Source organism: Taudactylus pleione, unplaced genomic scaffold (genome assembly GCF_031769625.1).
Source record: "Taudactylus pleione unplaced genomic scaffold, aTauple2 ptg000155l, whole genome shotgun sequence".
Taxonomy (NCBI): Eukaryota; Metazoa; Chordata; class Amphibia; order Anura; family Myobatrachidae; genus Taudactylus; species Taudactylus pleione.
Window position 1 is genome coordinate 84,633 of NW_028284557.1, and position 12,753 is coordinate 97,385.

At 42.3% G+C, this 12,753-nt stretch overlaps 1 protein-coding gene across 1 annotated transcript; it reads left to right on the forward strand.

Annotated features, from left to right (window-relative positions):
* Window positions 1-9,116: 9,116 nt before the first annotated feature.
* Window positions 9,117-10,648, forward strand: HOXB1 (homeobox B1). Its single transcript, XM_088474540.1, has 2 exons — window positions 9,117-9,711; window positions 10,326-10,648. The coding sequence occupies exons 1-2, from the start codon at window positions 9,117-9,119 to the stop codon at window positions 10,646-10,648; spliced, it is 918 nt and encodes a 305-aa protein (XP_088330666.1).
* The last annotated feature ends 2,105 nt before the right edge of the window (window positions 10,649-12,753 follow it).

Consider the following 12,753-nt stretch of genomic DNA (forward strand, 5'->3'; position numbering starts at 1 on the left):
TTAAAAGAGATGTTGCCCATAGCCACTAATCAGATTCTGCTTAACATTTAACTAGCACCATCTAGAAGATAATAGCTAGAATCTGATTGGTTGCTATGGGCAACATCACTTCTGAAACTCACTTCTAAAAACTCTCACTTTAGTAAATTTACCCCTATGAATCCCTTCTGGGGTTACGTTTATTAAGTGACGGGTTGTAATATCAGCATGATTGCAGCATTTTCCTGGTGGGATTGCTTACCATGCTCTGACCTATCAGATCACTCCCATTCATTCCCGTGGCAGAATCCGCAAATAAATTGCCATTGGTGGGGCCTTGTAAAAGGCAGTCGTGCCTCATCCCATATGGTATTTATTTTGCCAAGTACCAGGATGGCTACATGGAATGAAGTTAACCCTTTCCCAATGGATCTATGTGAGTAATAAAGTGTTTTGTGAGGGAGTGTGGGGGAGTTTTTCTTTAATACTATGTCTATGGTGTTAGTGTCATGTTGTTTGTGTAATATTTTTTTTTACAGGTGCCAGTGGATCCTGTACTCCAGGGCATGGTGGCACTTGTGGATTTCCGCGTACTACCTAGTTGGACATGACAGTGCTAACTAGAACATGTAGTGTGCCAGTGAAGAATATTGAATCTTTCAATAAACGAGTTTATTAGCCAAATATTCACCACCTAATCTGTGTGAGGAATAGCCCTAGTGCTATCAGCATTATTATGTATGGGGGTCAACAGAATTGAGTTTATTTTGTGCGAGGGTTTCAAAAATGTGGTTTTATAGTGTATTGTAAAAACATGTTAATTTTGCAATATTCATGTTGGAACTCAAACCATTATAATGTGTTCCTACCAGCATCGGGCTAGTTGGCCTAGTGCTGGAATGTGGAAAATCGAGGTGACCCAAGGCTTTGACTCACCAATGTTTTCACTACCAGTAGGGGCGCCAAGAGGGAAGGAATGAGTACTAGTTTCCCGGGCTTGTTAGATGGGCCCAGCAGAAGCCCGGGTTCGATGTCCCCTCTTACCTGTCAGCAGCAGCCTCTATCCACAGCCCAGCACACGCTGCTGTGTGCTGGGCTGTGGTGGGTCCAGGGAGGCTGCTGCCACTGAGCAGCAACAGTCTCCTCTGCCTGTCTGTTGTGCAGGTGGGAGGGAGAGCGATCGCACTGATCACTCCCACTGGATCTTCCCCTGGCTGAGGAATACAAGGCGATGCCCTGTGCAGTGTAGATAATAATATTTTTACAGAATTTTTTTTGGGGGGGGCATGGCCATGCCTCTACAATTAGATCACGCCTCCTATAGTACTCAGGCCTGGGCCCGCTCTCTACAGCCCTGACTATCAGCTTAAGCTTAAAAGTCTAGTGCTGGTCATCAATTTATGTAACAGGGGCACCCAGTTTGTTTTAAAACATGTTTGCATATAGTTGCTAAAAAAAAAAAAAGACAAGCCGGTATAGATCTTAGAGATTCATACAGCACCTAACACCATTGGTTTTGCTGCATTTTCGCCATTGGGACTGCAGCAGTTTGTAGCAGGTTCGAGGTTTACAAGCCAATGGAAATGTAAGGCAATATACAAAACATTGTGAAAACCAATTAATAGTAAATCCTGTATTTGACTCTCCAAATCACCAACGATCCCCAACAGTTTGTAAAGCTGGCCAACCTGCCTCTTAGTAAATTTACCCCCTGGTGTCTTTAATGAGACATTATTTTATAATATGAGTACGGAATCTATAAATCAGCTTATTAAATTGGGTTTTCTAGAAGAAAGAAAACAAGACAGATTTTATTTTCCAACATTAACTATCTTTTTTAATTAATATTACCTTTTATTTTTAAGGCACTGCAAAGTTTACTCAGCACTGCACAAGGAATATACATAGACTTTATCTTGACATATAATTATAATACAGTGTAAAATGATATTTCACTGCTATTTAATTCAACATCTAATACAACTATGATAATATTATTACTATTATTTTTTATTTTTAACGGGGAGGGAAGGCAGATCACACTGAATGAGCCTGTACCTTAAAAAATGCAAGCACACAGAATCAGAGTCACTAACATGGACTAGGGGCCTGATTCTGAGGGGGAGTGTAAAGCAAAAAAGAGAAGAGACAAAGTAACTATGTACCTGGACACAGGGTCGTAATTTTTCGGTGGGGGGAGAGTGGCCTAATAGCAGAAGGCAGGGGCGTACCTAGGTTTTTGAAGGTCCCATAGAAAAAGTTTTTAAGGGCCCCTATGTACCACACAATGGTGATAAATGTATATAACACATGTATATTTGACAAGGAAGATGGGCCCCCCTCAGCTCAGGGCCCCATAGCAGCTGTACCCCTTGCACCTATGATAATCCGTCCAACAACCCAGGCCCGGGTAATTAGATTAAAATTCATATAATGAGTAAGAGACCTTAATGGAATATGTGAAACAGTAAGCTTTTTTTAAGTTAATATATTTATGCTATAAAATGTAGAGAATTTGACAATAGACCACTGGCTCACCAGCTTTGTCCTCACTCATCACCCTCTGCCCACCTGCATATCCCTCACATGTTACCCTTTGTATATCTGCTTTTTCCTCACACCCCAACCTCTGCCGTCAATCACTGTGTCCCGCCTCATCAGCAGATGGTTGCCGGGATCCTTCTGGATCTGGTCCCACCGCCATGGGCGCTGGGTCCCGCTGCATTGGCGTATGGTGCCAGGATCCCACCAGATCCAGCCCCGCCGCCATGTTCAGAGGGTTGCGCTGGGTCCACGTGCCAGGGCTACTAATTACATGGTAAATTTTGTAAGAACTGTGTAGGGCCAAGAGTACATTCCAGTGCGAAATTTGCGTGTTTTCTTGGGTCAGAGACTTATTAAAGTCAAACATAGGTGTGAAATCACAAACTGAACAGCAAAACACTGAGGTGAACTAAAATACGATTCAGTACCACATCGGTCAAACTCAAAAATACTTTCAAAAGAAAAGAATACTACAACATGTAAAATTTGTTAAGAATCAAGTTTTTAAACACGCACGTAAACAGAGCAGACTCGGATCAAAATTAAAAATTTTCCGATACACCTGTCAGCAGTGTACTTTCAATAGAAAAGAATACAACATGTAAATTTACTCAGAATCGTGTTTTTAAATATGCATGTAAACTGAGCAAACTCTGATCAAAATAGAAGTTTCATATGCACCTGACTGTCAGCAGCGTGTTTTGCAGAATTGAGATCCGTGCAGGTTTCTGTGTGTGTATCATTGTAAAAAAAGAAAAAAGGGCATAGGTCCCCCCCAAAGCATAACTAACACCGGGCTTTTTGCGCCAATCCTGATTCAGTAAATACGGGGAAAAAATGTGTAGGGCTCCCCCGTATTTCCTGCAACTAGCACTGGGTTCTTACTAGCAGAGGTGTAATGCCACAGCCAGGGGACACGCTTCACGGGGTCCCCCGGCCAAAGCATTCATCACCCCCACACTAGTCATCCGAGGCTGGGGATACCTCGGGAAGTGGGGACCCCCCATTAAAGGGGTTGCCCCTCCCGGGGATTCCCTGGGCCCAGACTGATAGCTCCGGGCTATGCTCCACACCCCTGGTGACGGTGGGTGTGGAGTTCATGGCGTAAAATTTAGAAATAATAATATTGTCCTTTACGGGAGGAATAGAAGATCCCAGGAAGCATGGCCAACTGTCCCCTGTAGTTCCTCCTGTAAAAGAAATCTTAAAATAAAAACACAACGTCTAATGTTGTAAAAATTTATTAAACAGGACCTTCACCTGGGGGCGGATCCAGGCCCATCATCATGCCTGCCGCCCCCACCGGCACTGCCATGTCTGCTGGGTCCCGCTGCCACCGGCGCAATGCTCGCCTCGCCACATTGGCGGATGGAACCAAGATCCCTCCAAATCTGGCCCCATCGCCATGACCGGAGGGTTGCGCCGGGTCTTGCCACATCAGTGGACGGTGCCAGGATCCCTCCAGATTTGACCCTGCCACCATGGGGGGTGCAGCCATGCAATCGAGCTGCCATTATGATTAGTAGCCTCTGGCACAGCACAGACCTGATAAAACTGACTAATTAGAGCCAGGGCTATTAATCATAGAATTCCCCTCCTAATCCCAAAACACCCCCCGGCCTGACTACAACATAAAACGCGCTAATTCCCCTCTAGCTAACAAAATAATTTATGTTAGCGAGGAGGGGCCGACCATATTGCTGCACTCGAGTGAAGCCATTCTGAGTGCATCCACCAGATGGCTCTACTTGACATGAGCAACAAATTGATATTACCTATCTCTAAAATAGGGCATACTTTGTCTAATTATTAAAAAACAGTAACTTTCTTAATTACTTTAATCCCAGATGTCCCTACACTGGAACAATATCTATTTAGCAAAGCAAACCCCAAGTCTAAAATCGTCCGCTACACTGAGTTGCGCCTTCCCAAAAATGCCTCAAAAAAGCTGAAAACTATCAGATTTGACCAAACAAGAAATGGAAGAAAAACCGATGCCAGATGGCTGGCAAATGGAGATCCCGACAAGGTAAGTATAGATGCTATCCCTAACCCTCTCCCCCCCTAACCCTCCCTTAGGGGTGCCTAACCCCAACCTCCCACCAGGGGTGCCTAAACCTAACCCCCCCTTCCCCACACCCTAAAGCTAACTCTCCCGGGGGGGTGCCCAACCCTAGCCTCCCCACGGGGGTGCCTGACCCTAACCCCCCTTCCTCTAGCCAAAACCTAACCCTCCTGGGGGAGTGCCTAACCCTAAGTTCCCAAGGGAGACCCTAAACCTAACCCTCCCCTGCGCAGCTATCCGCTCCGGGTGTCCAGCTTACCTACATCAGTATGCCAGGCGTCGGGATTTCGGCATGTGGCTAATGATAGGCGTCGTATTTAGATGCCTATTATTAGTCCCATGCCGGGATTTCACTGTCAGCAAGCCGGAAGTCGGCATTTCGACCACCGGCTTCCTGACTAAATACCCAAGAGTACAAATGTCACCTCAAAATACTGAAAATTAATATATTTGGGTCAGAAATGTTAATCTTTTTCTTTGTTGACTTATGACTCAGGGCCTGATTCAGCATGGATCACTATTCTGCTTATACGCATGCAATGCAGTTGCTAATATCAGCGGTGATATGTAAATGTGTGCATTCGCATTGCGATCACAGTCTGACATAAGGACGCCCACTTCCTCTTACTCACATTCGTATACTTGGCCAACATAGTGAAACAATCGGTAATATCGAGTGACATCGGACCCATACACACAGTTAATGCAGGACAGATCTCACAGGAATTGCTCACTTCAGCGCACGCTATGAGGCCTCAGGCTGCATCTGGTATCGCAGTGGCTAATTTATGCATGCCCCTGCAATGACGTTGAGACACCCTGGCACTCCTGCATTAACCCGACCACCCCCCCCCATCACCACCCACAAACGGCACTTCCTGTCAATCACTCTGGTATGGGTCTCCATAGCCTCTGCGATCGCAGTCCCGATCGCAGCGTCTGGTTCGCGCACTGTGATGCCTACACCTGCGCAGTATGAATTAATCATCCGATTGCGTGCGTATAAGCAACGGCGTTCCTTGCCTAATCAGGCCCTCAGTTTCCAAAGTGTGCCAGATGGATAAGAATTTTTACCAGATCCCCATGTCAGAAGAAAGAGATATTTGCTTCCCTTGCGATCAATATTATTTTACTGCTCCAGTCAGCACACTTGTCCATATCAACTGGCGTTGTTCCTCAAAAACATTTACATTTTCATCAAGAAAGGGGATACAAATTATTTATATTGCACTGACTTTTCAAAGAAGTTGCAAAGTAAAGAGGAGTACAGACTGACATCAGAAATAGGCAATCTCAAAGATAGTAATGTAATAAGAATTAATCTGGGTACACACTATATGATCTGTCATCCACTATATCATTCTGACATGGATCAGAATGCTATGTCGTACACATTGTATGGTGTGTAGGCACAATCCCATGTTTTCTGCCGTCGTTCATTGCATTGTCCCATCTGCTGTGCTGCACGTAAGATGGGATTATGCAATGGACAATGAGGTGCACATCATGTAGCGTGTACACACAATCACACAACCACAATATATATTGATCCAATCTTTCCTCTGAAGGCATAATCTGAACTGCCAGTGATTTACAGGAGTGTTTCTCAACCGTGGTCCTCAAGGCACACTAAGGGGTAAATTTACTAAAGTGAGAGTTTTTAGAAGCAAGTTTAAAAGTGATGTTGCCCATAGCAACCAATCAGATTCTAGCTATTATCTTCTAGAAGGTACTAGTTAAATGTTAAGTAGAATCTAATTGGTTGCTATGGGCAACATCACTTTGAAAACTCACTTCTTAAAACTCTCACTCTAGTAAATTTACCCCTAACAGTCCAGGGTTTAGTGATATCCATGCTTGAGCACAGATGGTTAAATCAAAACAACTGAGGTACTAATTAAGACACCTTTGTTCAAGTATAGCTATCCTTAAAACCTGGACTGTTAGGCAGGGTACACACCTGAACGATTTGTAATCATTCCGATTTCCTATCCAATTTCCCTTGAAGGCAGAACTTCCTAAATTGAGCGTACACACTGTCCAATTTCGCATAAGATTTGATGATTTGTTGAATCGTCAAATCGAATGCGCTGTACAGTGTACAGTGGGCTGATTGTCCGGTTGTCCGTACACACTGTGCAATTGGCACCTTATTGTATGCGTTATATTATGATTGTCTGTGCTGCACAGACAATCATAAGACGTCGCATACGACCAGCGGGAGCGCGCTATTGTGCGTACACACTATGCGATTTACACGATTCATCGTTCCAATTACCTTAATCGTGCCAATATCGTCCTGGTGTGTATGCACCCTTAGTATGGTTGGAAACCCCTTATCTACACGATCATTGCATAGTATGTACAGGAGAAAAGATTGGATACAATCCTCTGACATGATATATTGCGCTGTCTTTTGGAAGATTGCATAGTGTGTATGCTCTATATTGCGTGTTCCGGGATTTGGTGAAACTGGATTCACTGTCTCATTGTTTATAACATCGTATAGTGTGTACCCAGCTTTAGTATTACCTAACTTAGCAGATGTATAGTACAAGCTTTTACTGTATTTTACTGTATTATTATATATACTGTACATAATAAATATAACTACTAATGCAAAGGTGTAACTGTAATAATGGTTATATACAGATAATAAAAAAAGCAAACAAAATAAATATAACATACAATTATAGGCAAATATATGGTTATAAATATAAACATTTTCAACTATTAATAAAAATAATAACACAGGCTTTGTAGCATTGTAGCATACAGTATGTCTAGTAATGTACTTAAAACTGGAAAACAACACAAAGCCAGTATGACTAATACAAACAAAGCAGAGCAGCATCTTATATTACAGAAAGTAACTGAAATAGAAACAGATAACAGAACATAAATTAATACATTGTAACTATATACAGTGTGAACACACAGCCAAAACATAAATTAGAGCACATTTGTTGCAAGTACACAAAACATAGAATTTGGAGCATAATTCAGCATGTATTATTTAATTAGAGGGTCATATGAGGTCATGTAAATGTAATAATTTATGAAATAATAATAACAATATATTCCCAAATTAAATAAATTGCCCTTGCTCAACCTCAGACTGAACATTATTCGGATTTGGTGGGGGTTGCACTGTGATTTGAAACTGGTAGCTCTGCTTGTGGCACTGACCTGTCTAACACGCCCTCCATATGATTGCCAGACTCCTTTGCCTCTTTACTGTATGTGCTATAATATTTCTAATAAATGTGAAATGATACATTGCTATTAAAAACGCGAGCTGCAGTCGTTTGCCTCGGTTAAAAGTAATTTAACACCATAAATATAATACATGGAAGGTAAGCACAGGGTTCCTAGGAGATCTCTCAAACACTGTTGAGCAAATTGTTCATTAAAAAAGATTTAGGTGAAAAGAGAGCTGGTAAGGAGTGTTACATGAACTACGGTCCCCAGGCTCGAGGAGTTGGTTCAGCTCCTTGACAAGTATTACAAATGAGGGTGGGCGTCATATTGTTAGATGCTGTTGTCTCCCATGTTGTAACAAGTAAATAAATGTTGCTTACCTGACGGTTTCTTTTTAGCTGAAGAACTGAGTGGGAGAGACTTATTTCCTAATACTAGCCCCCCAACAAAGACCCTAGAGGAGAGGAGACACTTCGCTGCCACCAGTCCAGTGGGCTATTAGAGGACACTAGATTCATTCAAGATGAAGGATTAACTACAAATTGTTGGTTTTAGTGGCTAGACTGGGGTGTTTTGTGTGGGAAGATGACAAAACAGAAAACTGGAGTTATAGATTATAAACACATTCGTTGTAATCTTCATGGCATGGCAGGAGATCATTGTCTGGCTGTGGTGTGCTCCTAGTCACTGAAATATTTAAATGACTCATCATTGTGAACCTTAAGTAGAGTTTAATTGATTACATTTTATTGCAGCTGTAAAATAACATTTTACATGTTATCTGAATTTAAAAAGAAGAGGAGGATTACAAATAAACACAGAGCAATAAAATAAACACAAAATAAAAAGGAAATAAAGCCAAAGTTATCATTCTAAATGTGCCAGATGGAGCTCCAGGGGGAGAGAAAAAAAGGCTTTCGATTAAAACAAAGTTCTCATCCAATATGCCACATCTTTTTTTCTTCTTTTTTGCTTGAGGTCTTTTAACACTTAAAAAGTCCTGAATAATTCCAAGTTTTCCTTTGGAGGCTCTGAAGAAAGATTCTGACGCTAACGTGTCGTTATCAGATTGATGGGCCGGGTTTGATTGAAGTTTCTTTGTCATGCAAATGTCACAGGGCATGATGGATGGGCTGAGATATCTGACAAGCTTTAGGAGGTCCTCAGCTATTGGTCCCCAGAGAATCACGTGTCCTTTCTGAGAGAGACAGAAGGGTTGAAGCCTAGCAATCCATGGATGGAAGTTTACAGCTTTGACATACTACCTAAAGGTTGTAGGGCAGGAGGAATCCCCCGAAACAGGTTGACCCTCCTCCATCACTGGCACATGGACAATACCAGAATGGGCTCCTTTTTGGACTATACAATTTGTAACCGTGGAACTAGTGCCTACTCACCCAGAGGGTACCATCACTTAGACCAAGGGACACCATCCTTTTCAGCATGCCCAGGTACCAGTGACATTTATAGCGGTGATGGACGTTTTGCAGTGGGAGGAACGGGTACAATCTCCAACCAGTTACCACAGCAGAGCCACGGGTACCACCATCACCCTCCAAGCACCAGTCTGGCATATGCCAGCTCCATACCCAGTTACACTTCACAGAACTGCAGCCAGGGCTATGGGCACCAAGTGTACGTCAGCCAGGAAGCTGAAGGAGTTTATTTTCAACAACAGCCTTATTCCGCCAACACAGCTTCTAACATTGGCTCCTTGTCAGAAGGATACTGTGGATCAGTGCCAGGGCAGGCTCATTACCAACAGCACCCGTATGGGCAAGAGCACCAGGGCTTGGGACAGGGTTACTCCAACCACTCTCCGCTGCTGCATGCAGACAAGGACCTCTCTTGCCAGCCAGAGCAGACGGCATCTAACCCAACGTTTGACTGGATGAAAGTAAAGCGGAATCCGCCAAAGACCTGTGAGTAGCAGCCACGCAGCCCTATAATATCAGTGCCACAGCCTCAGATAGGCCTCAAGTTCACCAAGTCATTCTAAGCGTGGGTGCGGATCATCACTGTCCCATCCATCTTTTTTTTGAAAGCTCAAATCAGTGCCCTACACAAAATGTTTACAATAAATCTTTCACTTGGCACACTTACGGTAAATTCGGGCCTGGAGATGTGAACTTTCTGTCCATATATTTAATTATATATTTCTTTCAAGTTTTTTATTGGACACATCAGGATTAATTACCAGAGCACACAGACCATGGTGAGCGCAGGGTTTGTCCACACACACATATATTGCCTGCTATTGATGTACGACTGCACACACATGAATTGTTATGTGATGTTCATTGTTCCCCAAACTTCAGCATTGCCTGTGCTTGTGCAGTTGCTAAGTAAGTGACTAATGCTGGCCATTTTAATATAGAGGGAGTGCTGAAGGTTGTAATCGGCCCTTCTACACAAGGAAAATGCTGTCAGACGATACATGCTGTCATTAGACGATACATGCTATCATTAGACGATAAATGACTAGGATGATAAAGATAGTTTTCTTGATATTAACATATTATTATTGTCTTCACAGCCAAACCCGCGGATTATGGGTTAACATCTCCACAAAACAGCATGAGGACCAACTTCACCACCAAGCAGCTGACCGAGCTGGAGAAAGAGTTTCACTTTAATAAGTACCTGACCCGGGCCAGGCGGGTGGAGATCGCGGCAACTCTGGAACTGAACGAAACTCAGGTGAAAATCTGGTTCCAGAATCGGAGGATGAAGCAGAAGAAAAGAGAGAAGGAAGGACTCAGCCAGGGTGTCAGCAAGGGCTCCACAGCGAAGGATAGCAGTGAGACCTCAGACCTCTGCTGCTCTACCTCCCCTGATACATCTCCAAACTCTGTGTAGTGGAAGCACACGGACAGGCCCCCACCTGGGAACATAATGTTGCGCAGATGATGTAAATAGTTTATTTTCTTTGACAAATGCCTTCTTATTTATATACAGAAAACAGTTTACAAAAAAATAAATAAAAATTTTGTACCCACTGAACAAAAAGGGAGCTCGCCGGCTCCGCTCAGGGAAACCCCAATTTTTTTTACGGGAGCTGCACTTTCAGGCATCTCCATTAGGTTGTAGATCTGCTCACCTATATACGAATCCTATGTATCATATAGGGGTGAGGATCACGTGTTCTCCTACTCTGAAATGTTGTTATTGCCAATACCCAGTAATGGGTGCCTGTGTTTCTGCGCGGATATATTTATAGTCACACACAGACACATTGTTATATATGAGGATCGTTTTAACACGTGATGCCTTTCAAAAATAGTTTGCACTATACCTAATATACATTTCAGAATACAGGTATTATTAATAGATGCAATTAACTGCAAAATTAGTGCCTGTAACCGATAAGGGTTGTGTCAAGGAACGAAACGAAAACCCCGATTTATCCAATCTCTGGTATGTATTAATAAAGTCTTTCCTTTAACAGTATCTGCTAATTTGCTTTCATGTTGCTATTGCCGATATATTAACTAATGACTTCATGAGATTAGCTTTCTGTTTCTATATAAAAAAAACCCGACACATTTGTGTTTTGCCTATAATTACAATTCAATTCCAAATGTTATTTTTAAGTTTTATCTCTAGAAATAAATCTACCTCACCTAGGTAGTCGTTTAGTTTGCTTTTTTTGTATCCTGGCCACTGTTACACAGCTGAGATATAAATGTACAGTACACGGGGAAAATGGAAATACACAATCATGGAATTAACCGAACAATTAAACATTACCAATTGCGTAATTAGGTAAAATGATTATAAGCAACATGATTGCTTGTTTATAGAGATAATGTATGGTTTTACTTTGTAATCATACCACTACTGGTTACCTGAGTGATCTTGTAGAAAATTGTACTTGTCACCAATAATATCACCGTGGGATCGTTGGTAACCATTGCCTGTACAATTGCCATTTTGCTAGGGCCACTGTGACAGCACCCATTTTATAGAACAATAAATAAACCCCGTTAACATTAGCACATTAGATGCTGAGACAACCTGAAGGAAGTCCTTGTGTTTCCGTGTCATCCTGAACACAACAAAAGTCTACACGATTACACATTTAAAAGTGAAAAGGTTTGCAGGGAGTACCTCTCTGGACTTGTATTCATATTCCGGTATTCACACCCTGGAAACAGGATGGGGTTTGGGTGCACTCTGACATCAAACACTCTTTCATCCTGTAAGGAAAGCCTTGTAATTCAGGTTTTAGTTTTAATTAATCTTGTGATGGCGACATAATATTATAATTGACTTTTATATGGCATAATGTACAGGGATGGGGACATAACATGAGACTGACGGAAAGACAGGAGAGGGTCTAACCATCTATTCTTACTCACAATACATGCATTTGCTGAAAGACCTAGAGAAGTGGTTAACTAAAATATAAACATAATTTGTCTAGTAAGGTTTTTACTGCTGCAATTTGGTATAACACAAGTTTATCCAAACAAGGTTCATCTGCATCTGTATTGTAAAAAAATACTTGCTTAAATTATTTTTTAAATGTGTTTCATTCAAGATCTGGACAATATTAGGTATGTTTGGTAGATATTTCAGTGACAAGGTGTCCTGTTGGTGACCTTTCTGCTGTCCTCCATATTCCCCATGTTATTTTGTGTTCAGGTGCCCTTAGGATTCAGAGATGACTAAAGTGTCCATTCTCTTCCTCTGGCCCACCTTGTTCTCAGTTTACTCTTTCCTGACAGCTTTATTTTAGCCCACTTTTTGGATGGGCTACTTTAATATTTACTCAAGTTGATGACTTGTCCCAGGATCTCCTCTCAGCAGTCCTGTTCTGCAAGCTCCTTCCCCCAGGCATAGGTTCACTTAAAGTTCAGTTAGAAATCAAAGCAACAGAGGCCAGGTTGGATGTCCCAGGACAGACCTGGGATGGACAGCAATTTAAGGTCATGTTAAGGTCTTCTTACCCCTTCTGGGTC